Genomic DNA, 24,904 nt, shown 5'->3' with positions numbered 1-24,904 from the left:
TCATATTACATTACATGATGTGACATTGTAAAAAATCGTCTGGATGTCCCTTTAAACGTTATGCTTGAAGTGAGGAAACAAATCGAAGTATTTCACAGAATGTATTTAATCCTTCTTCTTCTCCTCCTTTTCCTCGTCTCTCTCATCTTCGCTGTCTTTCCCTCCTCATTACGTCAACTCATGGAGGTCCATGGCCCAATCAAATCCCACTCTCCCCATTACTCAGTGAAGATAAATCGCCACTTTGCATTTAACACCCTAGATATCAATATTCCATGAAAACAGTCTGCCATTTTTAACATTCGAATATTCTCATTCATAATTTAGTGTTATGGGGGTGAAAACACTGGTCCTGAAAGGGGCGCATCTCAGTATATGGTGAGCGCGTTTGGACGCCTTTAATGAGTAGACACCTAAAAGAGATTGACGATGTGTGCCTTGATTTTGAACCGCGGAGCTACAACGGAAACATACTCACCTAACATACAAAATATTACACCTCAATAAAATGATTCAGACATAGCTCGCTTGGATATTCTCGTTGGGAATGTGTCACGGATAATGCCGCGTATATGAATGAGTTCTTGAAACAGCCTCTGCGTATTTTGCAAGCGTATAATATATTGCATGACTGATCGTGTTGCGGTTGAAATTGCAATGACGTCATCAACTGATTCAAACTTGACAAAAAGATCTCATCGTGATAAAGAGATTGTTGTTGTTGTTTTCAGGGGATACCCAATAAATTATTTTTAAAGGATAACCATCATAATACATTTCAGTTACGACGTTGCTCTAGCAATCATGTCAAACTTCTGTCAATCACTTGCATAAGTCTATGACAGGATCCAGACAGTGTAAACAGAATGGAAAATATCTATCGACTTTAAGGAACGTTCTGCCCTTTCACCGCTTGCTTTTTAGCTCGTTTTTCCCGTCATGCTTGAAGACATCGTAGATCAACCATCTCGGGAAATGATAACACATTTGGAAACTCAGACAGGTTGTCAAAGGGCAGATTTTGTTATTGTTTACATGCAATTTTGTCCCCGTTATTTCGGTATCGAAGCGTAAGTCCTCCTACAGGTGTCGAAAGCTGCACAGACGTACCGTACAAACATTAGTCTAAAACACAAGACCGCTTCTAGTCAGTCGATAAATCAAAACAGACTACAACGAATGATGATTTCACGTGTCTGTAACCAGAGCTTTGTGTGACCAATATCTTTTAAAGTTGATTGTTATTACTTTTATAGTAACAGATCTTGAAATACATATTCATAGTTGGTTCCATGAATGACTCAGTTATGCAGCTGCGTGAATCAGCGATTAAATGAAGAAATCTATAGCCAGTTTTACTCATCTCTTATTTCTTTCTCTCAATTATATTTCCGTAGCTACTTGGATTCTGCGTGAGCGATGGCGAGCAAGCTGGAGAGCAGGCGGCCGACGGCGATCTGCCGCCCTCTATAGTTATCATAGCGGAAAACGGTACCCCACTCACATTCCTCAACTATCTTCAGATGCCGTGGGAAGACCGTCTTCGGGTGAGTCACAGCCACTGATACAGCCAAATCTGCTCTCTTTTTCTCTCTTCCCTTCTTTAAGTTTTAATGACAATTTGCAAAGAGACTTTACCAAGATTCACCTGCTCAGCCTCACGTTCGGGATTACCTGTTGACGATAGAATACACACCGGTCTGGGGAAATGAGTTCCTTTGATATTCTTAGTCATCAAGGGCTTTTGAGGGTTTCTTAACCTATGCTTCATACCTTGCTAGCCTTAGATTTGTGAATTGTCGTGGGCATTTCTCTCTCTCTCTCCCTCACAAAACAAAACAAAAACAAAGCAAAAAACGGTGATCCGTTCGTTCATATTTTGATGGGCAAAAGAGCATTGACCGCAATGACTTCTATCAGCATCAATGTCGTTTTTATACCTCTACGCGTTCACAAGTCTAGCGCAACGTTGGATTTAGTGAATTGGCTCGATGAAAGACGAGCCTTTACATTCCAGTCGCATCCTGTTGTATGTGCATAAAGAATGCAATAAATAAAGGCCGTCATTATTTAAGCTCAACGTTAATGAAGGCAAGCTCTTTCTTCTTCTTCTTCTTCTTTTTTTTAACCAAATGTAGTATTCAAGTTAATAGCAACAAAGAGCATTGCATCCCATCTTAAGGTAATCCAATTTCTTCAGCCCTTCAATTGAGAAGGACTGAAACTTCCCAATGGTCAACGAAAAAGCAATTGAAATGATTTCCATCAAGCTTTTTTGTTTTATTGAAATACACAATTTCATTATTTACGACTGTTCGTCTCCCCGCAAGAAAAATGCCCAGTTCTGAGGTATAAGGTAATAATAAGGTTGCTATAGGTTCTGATTTTTTAATCTTTCAGATTATACCAGCCTCTTTCCAGCATATAACATGATGCAAATTCATATCACCTCTGTGCTTTTCTTTAAAGAGATAGAGAATCAAAACATGCATACAAGTCATATAAGTGTCCATTGTGCACATGATAATATGCATCATTACGTAATTGCCATTTTTGCTATACTGGCATGCTGTATCTGTGCGATTTCATTAAGACAGTTCTGAAGCAATCTGGTATACTGTTGAAACAGTTCCACTTACAGCACAACATCAATGACAGGAAGATAAGAGAAAAACCAAGTATAAGGACAAGAACGAATTAAAGGTTTAAGATCGACTTGGAAGAAGTGGCTCTTCAAAAACACCGAACAGCAATGATGGATTCATTCAACAGTAGGACCACCCATCAGCCTGTGCGTTTCCTTCGAGCTCAATGACGTGACCATCTCGAGAAAATGTTACATCGTTATCACGAGGGAACGACTCTGCCTCTGACGTCACGACACTCATGGTGCCTGTGTATAGGGGAACAGGAGGGCTAGGAGAAAGAGGAAGAGGGGATGATTCGTATTGATAAGAGCAATCTTTAAACAACAAACACTTTCCATTTCATGTAAACATACTTAATTGGGTCCTTCCGGCCAGTGAGTCTTAGAACATTAACAGTCGTCTTAAAGGAGAACTTACATGCAACAAAGAAATAGGTAAACTTTCTTTAAATCAAGGCTACGTCACATGCCTCTGTGTTCTCTAAAATTCAGAGATTATTGTGAGTCTCTCAATAAATCATCTGCCATGACATTTGTACAGGTACTTTAAAAATGACATTCCCATACAATTACGCAAATGTGATATCTAACTAGAAACATCTTTCACTCTGTTGCTTCGTTATAAAAAAAAATGAAGGGAATTATGTTCTTGTTTTCTTTGTGTTTTTCGCCAATATGTTGCACAAGAGCCTGACTTTCTTTTGGCCGGGACTCGGTAAGACATTTAGAGGGCATTGCGCTAGATATGATGTGTATGAACCGGAATCATACCTTCTTTGCGATAAGTGTAAACTTTGTGACATTCTACGTGTACAGAGAGTAAAACGAGAATTAAGTCTTTCAAGTAAGAGTATGATGAAATTATTCGACCACGATGACTCTTCTACGGTCTTGATACACGACGCCTCGTAACATGACCCACGGACATTCAAGTTGACCGTTATATCTTGAATTTTGTAGCATTGCCGTCGTCATGGTTACTTTCCCCTAATTGACCTTTCCCCGCCTTGTCTTGCCTGTTGTATTGATGTCACCACTTATGTAAATCGTATACTGAAGGTGACGGTACTTAAGGACGAGGAATTACTCGCTTACTTCATTCATGAACCTAGGGTATATCGGGATTTATTCAGTGAGAATGAGTCACGAAATTGTTGAAACTTTACGTTATGGAGACGAAAGGAAAGGGAAAGGAAAGGAAAGGGAGAGAAGAAAGAGGATTGGATCAATAGGAATATAGAGACAAGGACATGCATCATCTACATGAATCTGCATGTCAACAATATGGAATATTGTACCAAGGATAATCAGGGTAGAAAAGGCGGATGTCACCAAAACTGAGGTCTCGCTTCCGTTTTTCATTTTGTCTTTGAAAAGTTTGTCGTGCAGGGTCGTCACTTGTACAAACACGTTTAATTTTCTCCCTTTTAGCCCTGAGGAATTTCACGCATTAAGAAACAAACAAACACACACACACACACACAAAATAAACAATCCTTGTACTACATGAATGCCCTTCCCATTTAAGATGAAGTCTTCGATTGATAATTGAACCAAGAATCTTATCCTCCCATCAATGACAAATAATAATAATAATAATAATAATAATGATAATAATGATGATGATGATAATGATGATGATGATGATAATAATAATAATAATAATGATAATAATAATAATAATAATAATAATAATAATAATAATAATGATAAAGGTAATAATGATAATGATAATAATGATAATAATAATAAAAATAAAATCCCTCTATGTCGCTACAATTTTCAGAAATCTCATCTAACCTGCAATCCTTTCGTCTGCACTTGTCATTACTAGGTCTCTTTCGGCGTCGCGCGCCTCCTCAACTTTCTGGTCGAGTCTCCGCTGGGATCCCTGGCCATCCACGACTTCAAGATGTCGCAGTTCGTGCTCGTCAACGGAGAGGTCAGTGGATATAGTGATTTTAAAAATTCAAATGATTGGGAAATACTTTCAACGAATAAATATTAATGTTTTCAAGGGTGAAAACACGACTATCCAACAATAAAGAAACCAAAAGATTGACCTTTTTTACTCCAGATAAACGGCACTGCGTTGTCGACCATGTAAATGTTGTGAAAATACAGAAACAAGTCACTTTCCATCATCTCTGCACTATAAAACATATTATAGGCCTACCAAAAATATTGATTCTAGCCTCTTTAGAAGTCATTCTTTGGCTCATTTCTTTCTTTTGCGGAAAGGTTTGGGATAAATTCCTTATTGTTTTCGTCTCGTCCAATTAGACTCAAAATCTATAAGACAACGCATCAACCAGTGGCCGCTGGTTGCATTTATCACATTAAGGCAAAGATGTATCATTTACGTAGCCCAGAAGGAACTGTCGATACTAAAACATTGACATGATTTTGGTAAAATAAAGTAATTCAGTAAATGTTGTCTTCAATATTTTGACAAAGACAGCCGCACAAGGACTAGATTTACTGGAAAGCATGAACTAACATATCCTGTGTATTGTATCTAATTTCCCGATTCGCAGCTCAAACTGAGCGACTTGGACGACATAGACGACGGGCTCCAGTCGTGTTCATCGACCAGCGACTGCGCGTTGAAGGTCGGGACCAATGAGACAATCTTCACACTGTGCAGAGAGGGGGTCTGCGTGGACTACAGCGAGATATCGAACGTAGTTCACTCGCACACGACGTTCTACGCGCTTCTCCTTTTCGACGCACCGCGTGGAATGGAGGAACTCGTTGGGAGGCTGTTGAACCACACCAGTAAGTGAACAATGTGCCCTGATGTAAATGATGTGAAAATACGGAGGAAAATTATTTATAAAAAAAAAGATTAAACAGCAAGCTAAGAAACAAAAAAAAAGAAGAAAAAAAAGAGAAAAAGCAAAGCAGAGCCTGCTCGCAGCAGGGGGTGTCTCAATTCCTACCCTGCTCGCGCGTATTCACTTAACGAAGATTTGTGTTTATGTAATGTGACGAACAGAGGTGGTTCTCTAGATCTACGTATGTGAAGTAAATGATTAGCAGAAAGGAAGAAGAAACAATGGTATGAAAAAGTGAAGAAGTGAAACGATTGCTGGTGCTATAAAGCCCCCTTCATAATCATTTTCGTGGGAATCTGTGAATTGACGAATGCTGATTGCTTATAAGTAGGCCTATTGCTATATCAAAATGTTCTATGACTACAATTTTAAAAGTGGAGCGCTAGCAAATGATTTATTTCATAAAATTCTTGGATAGATTCATAGCTGAGAACATTATATTTGTGGTAATTTTGCCCACAGCAGACGTGGACTTAAAACATCATCAGATGTCTGTCCACGTGCAATCCTTCGTCATGTAGATAATGCTCAAGGGAATAAATTTCATGAGAGTTTGCTCTCCAAGTAGTCCCGGATGGAATCGTTTGGGTAGAGTTACCTCGAAATGAAAGTCAAGTGATCTGACCGCATGTCATGAATTTCTTTTGATAGATTTCCTACAGTAGTGGTATATATATATATATATATATATATATATATATATGTGTGTGTGTGTGTGTGTGTGTGTGTGTGTGTGTGTGTGTGTGTGTGTGTGTGTATGTATGTATATGTATAAGTCCTTGTGTATTTCTCGTTAAAAAAAGCAACAAAACAAAATACCCCTTGATATGTCAATGGACCCTCCAACTACTCCGGAATTTCCTGCCTGAGTAGAATTACCACTGAATTGTCCCATAGTATTATGAATGGGAAATAATACTTATACACTGTCATGTGCCTGCGTTGAATAGTTCAAATTATGCATGCAACGTCTTGAACGGACACTTGCCATCAAAATTTTCAGTGATGAATATGGCGATTGTTCCGTTGCAGATACGCATTCTATATGAAAATAATTATTTACACTACTCGTATCGCACAACAAGAGAGAGAGGGGGGAAAAAAGAGATGGAGAGAAATTCACCCAGAACTGAGTTAAGATTGATATTGAGTTAAGAGTTTGAAGTGTGATACATAGTGTGAGATATAATGTTTTGAAATAATGTATGTCAATGAGAAGTATTCATCAATCTTCTATTGAGGGGGGATTTGGCGCATTGAGTGTCGATTTATATTGTTTTGGCAGCTCGGTGAGTTGACAGGTTGGCTTTGCCTGTACTCCAAGGCGCATACTCCAAGGCGCATGGTATTTGATAAAATGGGTCTTAACTGACCTCAGGAAAGAATAAGAAGAAGAAAAAAATGCTGGGTAGAACTGGAGTGGCCGGTAGCAGCGGACTGTTTGACAGCACAGATAAACAAAAATTGCTCCTGGGTCACATGATGTTTACTCAAACTTGACATTGCTATCAACTTTCCATAGAAACACTCTAATTACGGGCTAGTTTAGGGGCAGCGAATGGGAATCGAAATCTCACAAATATTTACTGAACTCAAGAAAAAGTCATCACTCACTCCTCTCTCTCTCTCCCTCTGTCTGTGCTCTCTCTCTCTCTTTTCATCTGTTTCAATCCATCTATCTATCCTTTCCATTCCTTCTCTCTCTCTCTTATCCTATCTCACGTGTCATTCTTCCCAGGCCTTGCTTCAAAAGCGATGACATGCTAATTATTGTGTTTAGCTTGTGCCGGCAAGTGAAGAAAGAGAACGAAAAAGTGGGAATTAAGTTTGTTCGTGCCACACAAAAGGGAAGATGGGGAAACACAGAGGGAGAAGGTCACTGTATAGAATGACCTTTGGTATAGGCTTCATCGTAAAGGGCTACAAAGTGAAGCTTGCATATGTTCACCGGAGCAGCAATGTTTTGATAATCATCACTCAAACATGTCACAATATTCAATTCAAGATAATGTAATCGTAAGTTAATATGTTAATATTGTACCACAATAATTATGTTCATGTTAAGACGACCAGATAATGCCAGGTGCAAGATTTAAAAGAAAACATTGATATCCAGTTGCGAATTGGCAGAGTTTGGCCTAATAATGACATTTAATTGATATTCAAATACTGATACTATCAACAAAGAAGCTGTATGCAAGTATCGAGGACTTTCATTTATAATAATGAATGCATGGTTATTTATACATGTTGAAACGAGACCATCGTTGCAATGTCATAATATGATAAGATCCGTAGGAAACTTAAATGTGGTAGTATTGACGTATTAACACAGAATTGACTGAAGAACGTAATGCGTGGTGTCTGTAGTGTCGGATTAAATTCATGTGCATAAACAGTAATTTAAAAAGTGGGCATCCCAAGCATTCTGAGTGTGAATAGGTGTTTAGCCCATTCTGTTAAAAGTGTCATAACTGTGATATTACCGCTATCTTGAAATCACAATAGCCTGGCTTTAAATGGTGGGGTCGCAATTGCAAACGTCAAATGAAAACGTCACGTTTAGTGTAATACCGTCTTTGTTGTTGTTGTTGTTGTTGTTTCATTTATTTGTCGTAAGTCGCAATCAACCCGTCCGGAGGAGTTGATGTATAGTTAAAGTGTAATTGAAGTCTTACTTGAGTATTTCTGGGCCACATTATACGACGTGAAATGAAATCATAGCTAATAGTATCATGTAGCAAAAAATCATAGTAGTATCACAATAATATCAGTATGCTAGTACCTCCTACAACTGGTACAATCATTGTTATTTGATAGAAGGAGACAAAAGGATTATCGTATCTTGTCTTTCCACTAATCATACATCATTTGGCATTATGCTCATTTTCACGTATACACGCTAAAACGTTACTATTTTTGGTTCAGGCCTATAATGTAATCACTCTCACCACCACTTCAACTTTGTGTTTCTTTGCTTATGTTTGTTTGTGTGCGCTTCAGAACGTGCCACGTGGACAGCACGCGAGATTTTTCAGCACATGGAGATCATCGTGGACTTCTACAAAGGCGGGAAATACATCAACGGAGAAGATGGATACCCATTTAAAAGTAATCATTTTATTATTCTGGGCCCTTTTTTTATAAAGAGTTATAATAGATTATATAGTTGCTTTCAATTATAAGTCTATGGCAGCCCGTGTGGTAAGGAAATTTATAATCGATTATATCTTTTGATAAAACAGGGCTATGGTGACTTTGTAGCAGTATAGCCTTTTGTATACGCCAATGTGCTTTACGTTCATTCTACGAGGAGTATAGAGCACCTGAATCCTAGTGTCGATCTCAACGAGAAAATGGACGTAAACCAAGCAACGATATGTCTCTTAAAAACGAGAGGGATATAGATTTGAATGCATCGATGCAAAATACCAAGTTTGTTCTTCATCTTCTACCTCTCCATCTCGTCCCGTATGTAGAATGTAACTGTATACAACTTTCCTTGCATGAATCCACTATTATGGATTCTGCAAGCTGCATAGAAATATGCAACACAGAAATATCAATAATAAAAATATATCAATGGGAAGAGGAAAGATAAATTTTTGCCGTGTACCGATATGCGAATATTTGACGCTTGTATGCCTATACTTTGGCTTTGTGGATCAAAATAAGATACCCCTGCGACTCACATTCGAACGAAAAATGTTGTTGAAAATATAACATTTGGGAATTTAGATGACATTGACTCAGCAATGATAAAATTTAGAAAGAAAAGATCAGTGTATGGCGATCAATAGTTTGTTTTTGTCAGTGATAACAATATATCATCACTTAAAAGGCTCAAGAAATAACAGTTAAAGCAAGCAAAGAAATAAACAACAAACTTCAGTGGAGAGTTTATGAAATGGCTTATGAGAATTGATTAAAGCATGATGTAAATTCATCGTCATTCATTGATAATTAAACTGAAAAGTTCAGTGTTCAGAAAACGCGAGAAAAAGATGACACGTCTCAATCAGTTAGCGAAGTTTCAAGATATAAGTCCTCTCACTGTGAAGTATTATTATCAACAACCATACAATATAATGTCACGTGGGGTGAAGGTGATATAGATTATAATGCATGGGCAAAAAAAAAAAGTTTTGTGACAGGCAGACTATTGAATGAGGTGTCGAAAAATGGCGCCATACAGCATTCCGATCTCACGTGACACACAACACACACACACACACACACACACACACACACACACACACACACACACACACACACACACACACACACACACACACACATACGAAAACACAAAGACACGGACACCAAAATATGTTAAAGACTGAAAAAAAAACCGCATTATTATCTCTTATTCGCACATTAGCAAGGCTGGCGGTGGAGGATATTTCAGCGCACCTTAATTCTAAGCGCCACATAATTAGGTCATCAAATTGATGAGTCCCGCGATGAAATGACCCAAATACGTCAGATTTTAGCTTTTTCTTAATAATCTTTCTCTCTCCTTCTATTCCATATTCCTCATTTGAATTCTCGGAGGAGCTGCGCTCTAAATCCATCCGTTTACCGAAATGAGAGTATCGTGAATGGGCAGTTGATGAATAATTAAAGAAAGCTGCTAGGCACAACGTAATGTATCTAGCGGAGAGTGCCTCGTGCATATTGTGAGAGCACCTGCGCGTTACCCTTATCTCGAGAGCACGATTTTATTTTTCCCCATATTGACCGGCTGCGCGTTGCTTCCACCTTCGTACGCTCTGAACTTTTTGTGTTTACAGGGACGAGAACTCACTGAGCAGTGAAGTTTCATTATAATTATTCCATAACAACGTTATTCATATGTGTGTTGCATCCATATTAGAATACCAGTACATAATTAGATGCCACAATGGTTCAAAAATAACGACCATGCTACTGACTGAAGAGAGAATGATAGCTTGTGTCTTAAATGAACACACACACACACACACACACACACACACACACACACACACACACAAACAAGCAGAAAGAAAAACGGAACTCCATGCTTGACATATACAAATAATGGGGATGAAAGTGTCAAATGGTTATTATGAATAGTTCTGAAATTTCCAGGCATTTGTTTCACTCACTTTCACCTTTACCACAAATAAAATACGACGGATTCGTTCTGTCTCCCCTTTCACTGTGTTTCACTTGTACTTGTCAAAAATACATAAGGCCTATTTCCTATTCAGTTATCACTTGTTGTGAACCGTATGATTCTAAAATAAATCAATGAATTCATGAAAATAGGATCGAAGATGACCTCCAAAGCTTAACAAGTGTCATCTGTTGTGCATCCCTTACACCTTTGCCGACAATATCAGATATATACCTCTTGCCTTATCCTTCCAGATATGTCACTGCAAGTCTTTCACGACCGAGACCTACCCGGAACTGATGACTACTGGTGCCCCGGAAGTAGACAGCAAGCCGCAACGTGTGTGCTGTCGGTGTACGATGTTAAAGAAGCGACGCGGATCTGCGCGCGCGAACACCAATGTCACGCGTTCGTCGTGACCTCAGAGCGCACTTGGACTGGTCGTCAGCTGGTTTACTTCAAAAAGGGCGTATCGGTGTCTCCACAGCACCGCACCGGAAATGTCCTGTATGTTTTTCCGAGGTGATACGACATACGTCCGGAGATACAACGACGGACGCGTTTTGCCTATTTAGATATAGATAGGGACCTACGTAGCTTCGCGTAATCGTTACGACACCACAGAACGCCGTTTAAGAGAATTGGATACGACGTCAATTTTATTCATGCTGCATAGGTCTGCAGTGTGCTTCGTCATCTGTTGTCAAACGTAGCGATTGCTATAGTCGACATTTTGTGTGCTTTATTTATACAATATCCAGTTCAAATCCTGCAGGAGGTAATAAAGGCTAGTTTTACATAAAAACGTGATGGAACGTTAGGAGACACCATAAACGTTTCAGTTAAGAACAATTCTGGACCAGGAAAAACTTAATGCCATAAAAAAGGATACGCAATTTACAAGTACTATAATGAAAATGTTATCATTATCGATTAAAAAAAAATCAGGAAGTTATGAAATTTTACAGATTTGTGATACAGTTCTTTAACAATTCATATATGCAAATGAGTGAGCTGATGATGTCATTACCACACACTTTTTAATTTATCGATTCAACTAAATGCTGACGGAAGTTAAGATTTTCTATCATTAAAGTGCAAAATATAATGTTCCTGGCTAAGTAACTTCAAAATAATGATCAGTTAAATACATTGTATGTTAGAATTTAAGTCTGGGGCATCAATTGCTTTTGAACAAAGAAAAAAAAAATGAAATTCGAAGATTTTGTGTGCAAACTCCAGTAAATGACAAATAATGCAGCGATGACATTATCAACTCACTCATTTACATATTATCCTTCAAAGACTGTTGTGAAAATCTAGAGAAACTTTACAATCTAACTTCCCTCGCTTTTATCCGATTTTGATAACATTTTCACTGTTAAACTTATAAAACTATGCTCTTACTTTTCAGACTTTCAACTGGTTCGTTATCATCCTTTAAACTAATTTTCTCTTTCTCGTTGTGGCCTTTAATGCATACATTAACTTGTACACTTTTCTATGTAGGAATTGTCAAGTTTTCAAGAATCTTGAATTGTCTTCTAGCCATTAATCTTTTCTTCATGTGTGTTGCACAAGGAGAGAGGAGAGGAGATAAGAATACATCGTACTGTGTCATTAAAACACTCAGACGCCGTACCTTGCCAGAACATTCCTTTGTTTGTGTAGTTGCTTTTGTTCTTTATATTGAATTAGATTGATGCAAATGATAAGCTGGAAATGACCACTAACGAAGACTTAATGCTTATAAGCGAGCAACCACACGACCGACGGCTTTAAAAGAAACCGAACCCCAAATACAAATTCTAATTGAGTGAAAGTAGCAGTATTAGTATACATCAGTGAAAGTTCGAGAAAGATTGGATATTCCAGTCAAAAGTGATGATTTTTTTTTTTTACAGTTTCAGTGCCATCATCGCTGGCTGAGGAGACTACTACACTTCATGACGTCATTATGGACAACATAATAACGAATTTTAAAGGAGATTCAACATATTGTCATTTTTCTACCATAATGAAAGAGGACTCGACTTACCTCTTTCAGAAAGCAGGGGAAATATTATAACCTTTACATGTGTCAGTAACAAGTCGATGGAATGTCCACTTTCATAAAAAATGACATTTTGTGAAATTCTCCGTAAATTTTCTTGATATTGTCGTCCCCTCCGACGGACCAGGCAATGGGCATTACGTGCCATGCCTATAAGAGCACAACTCGATACGAGATTCGATCAAGGGGCCTCAAGATTGAAAGTTCCTGGTCTTATCCATTGGTCTACAATATCTGTATTCTTTTTATTTATCGTCCTAAAGTCTTGCCTCTCTCAAGGACACTGACGTCACAGAGAGTAAATGATGTAGAAGTGTGTTGTTGCCCTTTTAAAAAGTTTTTGGGGAATTTTTCTGTCTCCTCCTCCCACCCCCCCCCCCCCCGTTTTTTATTCTCATCGGCCAGCCCACGAGACTTACTTTCCATCATACTTTGTAAAAGCACTTTCATACTTTTTTAAATTCTTTTTGATAATCAAGAGATAATGGAAATTAGAACTACTGTTTTGGTGATAATTATTTGACATCAAGGGAGCAGCAGTGAAAATATTCATTCCTCTGGAAAATATGACGACGTAATCTTTTTTTCAAGTCAATCTCAGACACATTACTCTATAGAGTGACATGACAACCTTGCGAGAGATTATGAAATTCACAATTTGAACCGCCTATTATGTATGTATGCAATTTTGTAGGAAATGAAATCTGAAACCAAACCTGAGGAATATTGTTCTCATATTGGCAGGAATAGTTCCGGTTTGTTTATCATATGGATGATGGGCATGTACAAGTATATTTTTTCAATAAACTAATAATCGGTCCTTCATTTATCTGTTGTCACGGTTTCTTGATTTGATATCTTGATTTGGCCCACCTCATGATGAAATACGCACGCTCAAATATTTTTATGATATATATATATATATATATATATATATATATATATATATATATGTACAGTGGACTCCCATTATAACGTAACGAAGTCCTCGGGACCAGCAATTTTCTTTCGTTATATCAAAATTTCGATATAACCGAATGAATAAACAATAAAAATACATAGAGTTGATAATGTTGAGGCCCTAAATTTTACTTTGTTGTAACCGGAATTTTGTTATAACAGTGTTCGTTAAAACGGGAGTGCACTGTGTGTGTGTGTGTGTATATATATATATATATATATATATATATATATATATATATAATATTATATATTATATTATATACATTCACTTTGTTGTAACCGGAATTTTGTTATAACCGTGTTCGTTATAACGGGAGTCCACTGTATATATATATATATATATATATATATATATATATATAGAGAGAGAGAGAGAGAGAGAGAGGTACGGATACCGGTATATGTACAATGCACTTATTCTTTGACTTTGTCTTTTTTTTCTACTTGTGCGAGGTCAAAATAATCTGGGGGTTGCTGTATAAACATAAACGTGTGTATTATATATATATATATATATTATACCAGTATACATACATATCTGACGTACATGGTAGTACAATATACTAAATCTTATAACCATCTCTCCTCCCAACCCAACCCCCCCCCCAAAAAAAAAAAAAAAAAACTAGAAATGTCGCTATGGCGACTGATGCCTCCGCCATAATGCATGATCCTCCCAATAGGTGTATTGTACAATGTCTTCACAATGTGTGATGACAGTTTCACATAACTGGCAAAATATCGAAATTACAGGTTTGTCAGAAATATCTTGAATGTTCACTTTCCACAAACTGGGTTTGCTATAATTGTCTATTAAAGAGTGCAGGTACACATATTTGGGGAATTGAAAATTTTTACTTGACTTCTGACCGACCTTATTATAAGTTTATGCATTGAGTATAATTTTCAAGGTATGAAGAAAGAGTGTAATTACAGAACAAAATATATCTTTTTTTTTCCATTCAAACCTGACCTTTGACCTTCTGGCTGGAAATTTCCAAGAGAATCTCCATTAAGTAATACATGTACATATATCAAATTTTAAAACTGATAATGCAATCATTGCATATACTAGTATATGAGGGAAATAGTAACATTTTGAGGAGTTGACCTTGACCTTTGACCCCTGACTAATGACCCATGACCCCTAAATTCCCTAGATAATCCCTGCCAGTCAGTACATGCATATGTACCAAGTTCCATGCAGATACATTGAACTATTTGCGAGAAAAGTGATATTGCAACATTTTCACCTAACCTTTGACCTTTTGACCTTTGACCTTATGACATGAAACTCTCTCTGAATAATCTTTACGCAGTAGTACATGTCTACACTAAGTTTCAAGAAAATAACAGTGGGCATTGCATAGATATGGGGGAAATAGCAACATTTTTAGCATTTGACCTTGACCTTTTGACCTTTGACCTCTTGCCAATGTCACGAAACTCTACTCAACTAATTGTCCCATCATACATCATCCTTGGACCAAGTTTGGTGAAAGCTGCTTCATCCAGTTTTGAGTTACTGTAAAACATGATATATTCGCGGCATGAATTCTTCGCGAATTGGAGCCGACGGCCTTTTTTGCGGCATGAAATTTTCGCGAACTGCCACTGGCATTCAATGCATATAGTGTAGAAAAGAACTTTCGCGTGCATTTTAATTTCGCGAATCTTGGCGCTCGCGAAATTCGCGAAATTAAAATGCACGCGAAAATTCCTCGCTTTACAGTATCACGTAAACAGATAAATTTCAGGATTTGACCTTGATCTTTGACCTTTGACCTCTGTCCGATTTCACTGAAAAACTGATCAAGTAATTGTTCCATCATACATCATCCTCAAAGAAAGTTTGGTGAAATTTGCTCCATCCAGTCTTGAGTTATCGCCTAAACGGATACAATTTCATGATTTGACCTTGACCTTTGACCTTTAGCCGACTTCACCCAAAATCTAATCAAATCATTGCCCCATCATACTTCATACTTGGACCAAGTTTGGTAAAATTCCAGTAAATATTACTCAAGTTATCGCGTAAACGAAAGCGGACGGACGTACGTATGGATGTACGTACGGACGTACGGACAACCCGAAAACATAATGCCTCCGGCACCACTTCGTGGCGGAGGCATAAAAAAAAAAAAAATATATATATATATATATATATATGTATCTTTCTTCTTTGACACAAACATATATCACTAGGCAGGGCCAAGTAACCAGAAATCTTATAACACATAAGCACAGGATAACCTCACAAGTAGCCCCATGATCACACTCTATACAACAGGCACTCACGGAGGAATGAATCCAAGCCAGAAATAGTCATATTCAAGAATAAATTTCATCAATTTATTCATTTATGTGGAAAAAAGGGAAACATTTAACTATTTACACAGGAAATCATACATTACAAAAGATGAAATTTCTTCCCCTGCATGTCAATTATTCAATTACTCCACTTGGATTAATTTGTTACATTTTATTTCCATGGCAAACTATGAACAAAAGAGCATTGAAATTCAAACGAGGACATGTTCTGGAAAGTAATTTTTGCTTGTTGGTTAATTGGTTTGCTTGTCATCAAACACCCCAAACCATAACTTGGACAACTACTCCATTGAACTCTTTGATACATGCATTTTCTCAGAAAATACAAAAACAAAACAAAAGCAATGTCAGTATTTCATAGGAGCTGCTGATTCTGAGAAGGTGCACTGAACACAGTCAATAATCCACTATGACATGAATGAGATTTTCCCTTTTAAAGACAACACGGTACTCCTCGAAGCAGCATTATTATAACAGTTTGCAATGATGTGGTATATCCCTTCATATTCCAAGTATTGACAGTAATGCTTTCCTTTTCTCTCTCTCTCTCCCTCTGCACCCCTCTATGCCATTATTCTGTTGCTCTACATGCCATTTCTGGGAATGCATTTTTTTGGTTATACACAACATAAATTTTATAAGTATGTGTGGTTTCCCAATGAAAAATGTACAATGCAGACATAATGGCACACCCACAACTTGTAAATAACACCAACAAAAAGGAAGCGGTGTTCCTTTATCCATTTTATCCGTTTATCCATTTCTGCTGGACTCGTGTCAATAATAGGGAGCTTTAGATTTGCGACGAGCACATTCAAGACGACGATTGCATTGGCCACTCTCCTATCTCCCTGTGTCGTGTTGCAAAGTAGCTTTAGATTATGCAAGGATGCAGCCTATACAAAGTAAAATGGCGCACTCACATGATCACAGCATCAAGTTGCTCTCTGTGGTGTGAATTTGAATGGACACAAGAATGGCCCAGAACCGACCATGCAAACTGAGACGACACGAGGTCGATTTTGATGAGCAACTTTGCACATGCGCAGAACAGGTTTCTTTCTCTCAGAACGTTGTGTCGTGAAAACCTAAAGCTCCCTTTAGACTGATCAATAAGCATTCCACTTTCCTCAATAAGATTTCAACAGTAGACTATTTGACGATTTCTTTGATATGGGTCTCTGAAGGTGCAGCTGGCATATAAATTTTGCACAAATGTGTTTTACATCTCTCAGACATGTTCACACAATGATAATCCCGGGCAAGTGCTGTTTTCCACATTATTCAGACAGAAGTAGCAGTTGATATACATGAATCAAACTTTAAACACAATTTCAATTGGAAAATCTCCATAGACACCTTCAAAATTGAAATGTAACTTATGCCACTTTAGTCTGACTGTGACCAGATTTTGGTGACACAACTATGTCTCCAGTTTGAGAAAAAAACAAAACATGAAAAATCCAAAATGTGCAGATTGTCACTGTTTACATCACTAACATCTTTTCCATTTCTCAAGAGTCCTCTCCACTTTTCATGACACTTTCCTGCAGGTTACAACACAAATATGAAGCGCATAAAACACATACTTACAATGGCCAACAATGTTATCCTTTTTGTGAGCAGATGCTATGTTCACAAGCCGAGAACATTATCTTGACCAGCAATCAAAAAAAGAAAAGAAAAAAGAAAAGAGTGGCACATGTTAATTCAATTTCTCTGCATGCAGGAAAAAGTGAAGGAATGGACAAGCTCTTTCAGCCCTGCAGACAGACAGCCTCGTGCTGTTGGCCAGTGCGAGACAAGACAAGCATATGATGTAGGGGCGGGGGCCAGTATTTTGACACTTCACAAACATAGAATTACAGACTAAAAGCATGGATGGTGAACTTGAATTCTTTTTTTTTACCCAGTCACAGAGAAAATCACTTTCAAAGCACATCCACATCAATCTCTTGATGACTCAACGACGTAAGATGTGCAAACAATGAAGTTGATGCGCTAGAAGTGGCAGCTCGTCAACTGTCAAAGCCCCGTTTGCGAGACACTGGTCAAATATGCCGACCAAACCACGGATTCCTCCACTTGCGAGTCAATGCACGAAGCAAAACTCTCCACAATCCCTCTCATTCCTCGTACTCACACGAATCACTTCCTTGGCGCTTCACAGTACCGATCTAGTGTCAAGTTTTCGTTTGCAAGGTATTTTTTGTCCAGCGGGCAGCGGTAGACTGGTCCACTACCTGACAAGGCCGTGCTTCTTCGCTTCCACCTCGTAGATCAGGAGACGCCACATTTTGACGACAAAGACTTCGGCTTCCTCATCCAAAACCTGAGATGGGGTATGTAAGAGTCAGAATCACTAATACTGGTAGACCATGCTTACATATGATAAAGGAGATGGTTAGAAAAATTTTACAGAACATGGAAGAGATGGAATCGTTTATAGATAATGCTTGAATGTGATATATGATACGGTTAGATAACTTTTATAAGCACATCCAGAACTCCATGTAACATTCCTCAATAAATTCAAGTTAAATGATTCTGTTTCTTTACTACTGCAGCAGAAACTGCTTATCTCAAAGAGATATTGCCTGTGATTCAGGAGGATCTTTAGATCCTGCTCATAAAAAGAAATTTGAAGTTCATTAACTTTCTCAGGGCGATTACTCCAAAGTACCATTGGCACTATTAGAAGAAGAACTGACAATGATGACAGACTAAAACTACACACAGATTTGCATCCTTGTTGTAAGGGTGATACTGTATACGCCATATATTTTGAGGGCTTTTCATTTCTGTACATTTTGCGAGTCGGATGCAATGTGCCAATTTAACATGGCAAAACATTAACTCTGATCCCAACATGAATGCGATGGGCACGAATATTGTAAAACCAGACATTTTTGTATGGATGAAATTTTTTGCAAATTTCGCTAGGAGCCAAGATTCGCGAAATTAAAATGCACGCAAAACTTCTTGTCTTCATTACATGCATTGAATGCATTTTGCAAAAATGTCAAGCCGTGAAAAAAGGCCGTCGGCTCCTAATTTGCGAAAATTTCATGCCACAGATATTTCTTGTTTTACAGTACATTTTAATCCCTTCATTACAGCACTCTATGATTGCAAATTTACCCACTTGTGATATTGTCGGAAGTCACGAGAGACTCAGTAAATATATGGCATATACCATGGCTGGTGCCACGTTTTCAAAAGTGGGGGGGGGGGGCACTTCAGACTTCTGGTGCCACTTTTGGGTTTCATCAGCTAACCAAAAAAAAAGGGTCTTCAGCACAAATACAAAGCCTTTCCGCACTCACACTTCAAGGTTTCTATCTATTTCTTTCTCGTGCCACTAGTGCCGCTTACGCACTTCCGGGGTAAAAAAAAAAGTGGGGGCCCAAAGTGGTGACACCATGTGTATTCCTTTGTATGGTGCCAAAAAAAAGTGGGGGGGGGGGCTGAGCCCCCCTGCCCCCCTGGTTCTGCCAGCCCTGTATACAGTACTCACCATGGTGATGTCGCTGAGGATGTTCTCAGCACTGCTGTGCACCAGCAGCTTGGAGCAGATGAACTCTGTCAGCGTTGGCTCCTCCTCCCCGATGTATTCCACAATCTTCTTGTTGATCCACGGCTTGATACGTCTGTCCATCAACGACTGCAAAATGAATCCATGGCGGGTTGGTTACTTATCACAAGGGGTATACCAGCATCACACTCAGGGGACTCACTTGTTTTCCAAAAATTAAATTCTGCAAAGTCCTTTTCAGAGCTGAGAAAAACTTGCTCAACCAAGGTCATGTTGACACGCTTAATCATATCTATATCTTGCATACAATACAAGCAGAATATACCTTTATAGTGGGGCAAGTATGATTGCAAAGTTTGAAGAATTTTCTTTCTAGTGTAGCTAGTCTGATGCACTCTATATGTTCGATGTCGTAAAACTGTCAACTTTTTCCTCCTGGTAACGGATGATTAATATCGATGGCCATAATCAACAGTAGAGTACATCGGCATAGTCGAGGCCTTTGTTCATGAAGTACTTACGGACATGGCATCTTTCCATATCTGCCGCTTTTAGGCCAAAAACAGGGAAAGTACAAAAAACCTGTGAAATATCAAACCTACTGTGACTGTAACTTCAATTGCTCAAACTTACAAATGTAAAGTGCTTTTACAAAACAGGAACCTGTCTGCATGGAAGCCTTCAGTTCCATGACATTTGCTCCTGCAACAATTGCTCCCATGAAATATCTGCATGCTTAGCCAAACATAAATTCTATCCACAAACATTACCCTATATCTAATCCTATTCCTCACATCAAACTCTACCTAACACCTTATCACAACCCTAGCCTTAATTCCTTGGGGGAAAATAAGACCACAGCAATTGTCATAGGCACAAGTGTTGTGCCACCAGGCTGTCAGCTTTACCACCTTTGCCTATCACTGCACTATTTTCACTTAAATGCTACAGCCACTGCAGCCTAAGTACTAAAACTGACCGACGGAGGTGCAGTCACAAAATAGGGCCCTTTCTCACGGCTTTCATCCATCATTCATCAAGGTCAGAGGGATTACAAAGAGCAGTCAGGGAGATACCTGTGTGTTACTTGTATCTCAATGGGCAAACATAATTCCCAAATCAGGGAGATTTTCTCACTTCCTTAGCCAGAGAAGAAGAAATATTTTTTCCCTGCAGAATCAGGGAGACCTGGGGGGTGTTTCACAAAGATGTTTCTTAAAGTTACGACTGGTGATCAGTTCTTATGTGCTATACTTATCAGAATCTCAATAATTCAGCACAAGAACTGATCACCAGTCGTTCTTAAGTCCTTTGTAACTTTGAGAACAGCTTTGTGAAACACCCCCTAGGTCTACATGTTAGACCCACTTTGCAGTGGCGGGCCGGCTTTGGGCTGGCCCGAGGTCCGCCTACGTTGCTGTATTCAGTCTCTCATTTTCATGTGTTTACGCTGCCTCGTTGAGCTGCGCCAGGGGAGGGAAATTTCCTATGCATGTTCTTTTAGCTGTAGTGGCACTCTACGTACATGTACTTGTAAACACCCTTTTTTCCCCCCAGTGATCTGTACAGTACAGCTGAGTGGGTTTGACCGTGCATTTGGGTCCACTTGCGTTTACATCAACGAAAGGCAGGTCTCAGGCTGGCCCAGCTTTTGGTACCGGAGTTGGGCCTTCATGTGTTTACACACACCAAAAAAATCTGGTACCGAGGCCGGCCTCGGTACTGCAATTACTTTGGAGCCAATTACTTTGGAGCCAAGTTGTCAGCTTCGACATGTTTGCTCCTCATTACATCATTTTCATTGAGTAAAAGAACAGGAGGAGGACATTTAATGGATCTGCAACTAACCTCATCCACAATAGACCAGTCCACTTTGTAGGCGAAGAGCTCCTCCTTGGCGGTGGGTATCCTCTCTATCAGGTTCTTGATAGTCTTGCGCTTCTCCTCGGCCGCTGAGGCCACCTTCTGCGACTGGCCCACTGCCTTCATCTCCTCCTCCGAGTACTCGATGGGCACCAGCTTGCGCTTCTTCTTGCCCCCCGTGTCTGCCCCGTCCTCCTCCTGGTTGAACACCTCGCCCAGGGTCAGCTTCTTGCGCTTGCTGCCGACCAGGGCCATGCCGCCAGATGAACGCTGGTGGTGGTCTGGGCGGGCGTTGGACTGGGGCGATGCGGCACCTACTGCAGGTGGGGTAGAAAGTGATGGAGACAAAGAGATTATAAACACATGATGTAATTTTCACTTGGTCTTTGTCCATCTTGAGACTGCTACAGATATAGATCTTGTTTTCCCATCTATTCATATGAATGACCCGAAATATCATACATGGGGCGAACATGAAAGCAGATGCAACAAGCATATCTGGGAAGGAAAAAATGAAGTCAATTACTCTCCAGTTGACTCAAATCCATGCCAGAAAAAACAATTGCAAACCATCATTGCGTGTGAGTAACTAACATGTCTGCTTTGCATTAACTTCACGATACATTGTAGAACCGCGACAAAGTGACAGGACTCTTGTGCGACATATTGTTATCTAATTAACAATCTCATATTTCAAGTTTTCAATTACTGTGTATTGTCCTTGGAGAATTAGTAGCTTGATTTCAGTAAAGCCTTTCCTGCAACAGTGCTTAAATTTGTAATTTGCAGTTAACTGAAGCAAAACATGCTGATATGAATGAAGCAAACATACCACTATTGAGGGCCCTCCCCAAATTAAATATCAATGCTTTGCTGGACGTTAAGAAAGTTGAAAAGGTAGATGGACTGTGAAGGGGTCAACTGCACTAGAGGTCGTCAGACCTGTACTGTCACCAGACACACAGCACATTTGGAATAGCAATCACAACTACAGACTCCTCAAAATGTCAAGCTTTACATCGATTGTAAAGTAATAATTTCTGGAAAAAAAAAATATCATAGCACTTTATTACTCTTCTACACCAGCACACAGAATGCAACCTTTGCCTGGGAAATTTAGCAAAAGAGAGTTGATGCCTCTTGAATAATTACTGTAGAGACATTTACGAGAGAAGAAGAAAAAATAAAATTCATAAAATGATGAACATACGTACCATATTAAACAAAAGGCATATACACACAAATAAGTCCTGCATCAATACACGAGAATTATCTGGGATGATTTTCACAGCGTACAAAATGACACACTGGTATAAAGGACACAACTGAATAATCAAATCAATGATTTGTCATATTATTATGAGTTAAAAACAAGAAAGGTCCTGAACTTCACACACTTTGTGTACCAGTCCCACCCTTTCTGGTTCCTGAAAGATGACAAATACTTCAACTTTCTTCATCTTTCTTTTCTTTTTCTCAAATTCCTCTGGTGCGCTATCTTTTTGACATAGGCAACACATCCTCTGTAGCATTTCGATCGTAGGCACGATAAGGAACACAAGGAATTGAGGCGAACAAATATTGTGGTCTGCAAAAAATGTCATGATTGATGGCAGAGAATAGAGACGTTTGAGTGCTCAAATTTGGCTTTGCACAATTTTTGTGGGCAAGCAGAGAAACTTGCAATGGCTACACAAGGCATATAGTCACCAGAAATCTGGCCGTCTGATCTGCTGGTGGTGGCAGTGATTTGGTGTGCAAAAGCCTCTTCCGCCGTGGCACCCCCGGCTGCATGGTAAAGACGGGGTTAGCGGTCAACACTCACAAAAATCCAATCTCTTTCATGGAGTGGCTGGTGGCAATTCATGCAAGGGAAGAATGGTTCCTCGCAACCATTCATTTCCACATTTCTGGCGTAGGACCAACTTTAGAAATGATTGGTCACATTTGATATGTCTGTTCATTTAAATGCTCATTTAACTTATTTCACTCAGTTGTGTAAAACATGTGTAAAACAATATCTTACATGTAGGCTAAAGTTTGCTTCCACACACTAACAAAACAATACTATTCCTCTTCTTTTTTGTTTTGTTTCAGAACTTATTAATGTACGTAAATTGACAAGAAGAGGAATCAATACATTCTGACTGCTACATCTTACCTATCCTCTACGGAAATCATAAAGCTCACACCCATTCCATTCGATAATACAATTTATTTTTATTCAATGATATTGCTGTAAATATCATACATCGGTAAGAAATTACACTGATTGGCTTTTTCCAAATTAGCGAATAAGGAACTCCAGCATAAACTCATAGCAACTCTGAAAAGCATGGCATGACCCCACCCCCCCTGACCCCACCATCACTCAAGATGATCCAACCAATAATGTGTAGCAGAGCCACACGAGGGGGAAAGAGTTACGTAAGAACCAAGCCACGGAGAGGCAACTACCTAGCTTGAGGCCACCAAATTTCATCCTTGGGGCGGCCGCCGTGTTGGGGTCCTCCTCGGCCATCGAGGACTGGCTGCTCTCGTCCTGGGCCGGCATGAATCCTCCGCCCCCGTCGTCGTCGTCGCTGCTGCTGGCTGGCGTCTGGGGTCCCTGGTTGGCCTCCTCCTAATGAATGACATTTTGACATTTGACATTGTCAAGTGTAACTATCACACTGAACACATGAATTATTACCATCTTCCTTTTTTGGATGGCTACTCTGTTGACAGTGAAAGTTTGCATAACTATAAATATTTACATGCTCTTTGAGACAGCCATCAGTATCTTTGTATTCTACAACCACACAAATGTATGTACAACTGAAATTGAAAGGACTGCACCATGATAGTTGGGAGACTTTGAATATTCATACACATATGTGTATATACGAGTATGTGTGCGTGTCGGTATAGATACATACAGTGACAGCTGACAGATTCAAGTAATATCTATCAATTCTTTTGACTGGCACTTGCAACATCAACTCGGCATCAAAGACTCTCGGTAGATATCGAGACTCCTGTCTTGGCCATGGGACATGTTTCTTGTAAGCACTGACCTCCTCAGGTTCGGCAGGTTCAAAGGTCGGCTTGAGGGTGGGCTGAGGCTCCTGCTTGATCTGCAGCTGTCTGGGAGTCAGGAGCTTGTCCAGCTGTGGTTGCTTGTGTCGGTCCCTCTCACTCTCCAACTGGTGAGAGAGAATGTGACAACGCAGTGTTCAGCCAAGTGTTACACAATCAGGCTGGTTTTATGTGTGACCACTGGTGATATGCAGGAGGGCCAAGCAAACCTTTAACATCAAATATATGGGACTTTTTCTTTTCTTTTCTTTTCTTTTATTTCTTTATCTAACTATTGACTGAATACAGCAGATTGCTATTGATCTTTCTCTTCATTTGAAGCATTTGTGAAGTGGGACTGGCATAGTTTCATTACTTTTCAGGAACAAATCAATAACTATCACTCCTGTCAGTGTCATACATTCACAAATTCGAAACATTTGCAAAACAAAACAAAACAAAACAATAATCACTTACG

General features: G+C 39.2%; 2 protein-coding genes across 2 annotated transcripts in view; one reads left to right on the top strand and one right to left on the bottom strand.

Moving 5' to 3' along the window:
- Positions 1–1,505: 1,505 nt before the first annotated feature.
- On the top strand, positions 1,506–11,563 carry LOC139734109 (extracellular tyrosine-protein kinase PKDCC-like). Its single transcript, XM_071644926.1, has 5 exons — positions 1,506–1,547; positions 4,482–4,589; positions 5,185–5,425; positions 8,488–8,595; positions 10,879–11,563. Exons 1-5 carry the CDS (start codon positions 1,524–1,526, stop codon positions 11,148–11,150), a joined length of 753 nt encoding a protein of 250 aa, XP_071501027.1. The 5' UTR covers positions 1,506–1,523; the 3' UTR covers positions 11,151–11,563.
- Positions 11,564–18,210: 6,647 nt separating this feature from the next.
- The window catches only part of LOC139734105 (RNA-binding protein 25-like), a 30,102-nt gene continuing 23,408 nt past the window's right edge, over positions 18,211–24,904 (bottom strand). The window contains exons 16-21 of the mRNA XM_071644920.1: positions 24,426–24,554; positions 23,827–23,992; positions 23,080–23,157; positions 21,355–21,686; positions 19,489–19,635; positions 18,211–18,303 (exon numbers count right to left, since the gene is read on the bottom strand). Coding sequence (XP_071501021.1) covers positions 18,211–18,303; positions 19,489–19,635; positions 21,355–21,686; positions 23,080–23,157; positions 23,827–23,992; positions 24,426–24,554 — 945 coding nt within the window. The remainder of the gene's footprint in view (positions 18,304–19,488; positions 19,636–21,354; positions 21,687–23,079; positions 23,158–23,826; positions 23,993–24,425; positions 24,555–24,904) is intronic.

This window comes from Diadema antillarum, unplaced genomic scaffold (genome assembly GCF_040938485.1).
Source record: "Diadema antillarum isolate AM-2024a unplaced genomic scaffold, OU_Dant_1.0 seq00000510_RagTag, whole genome shotgun sequence".
NCBI lineage: Eukaryota > Metazoa > Echinodermata > Echinoidea > Diadematoida > Diadematidae > Diadema > Diadema antillarum.
This window is presented reverse-complemented; position numbering and strand designations above follow the sequence as displayed.

Excerpts from the sequence above, each read along its gene's own strand:
- LOC139734109 (XM_071644926.1), top strand. The coding sequence starts at position 1,524 with ATGCCGTGGGAAGACCGTCTTCGG. Across the intron at positions 1,548-4,481 it reads CGTGGGAAGACCGTCTTCGG|GTCTCTTTCGGCGTCGCGCG; the intron begins GTGAGTCACAGC and ends TGTCATTACTAG. Across the intron at positions 5,426-8,487 it reads GAGGCTGTTGAACCACACCA|AACGTGCCACGTGGACAGCA; the intron begins GTAAGTGAACAA and ends TGTGCGCTTCAG.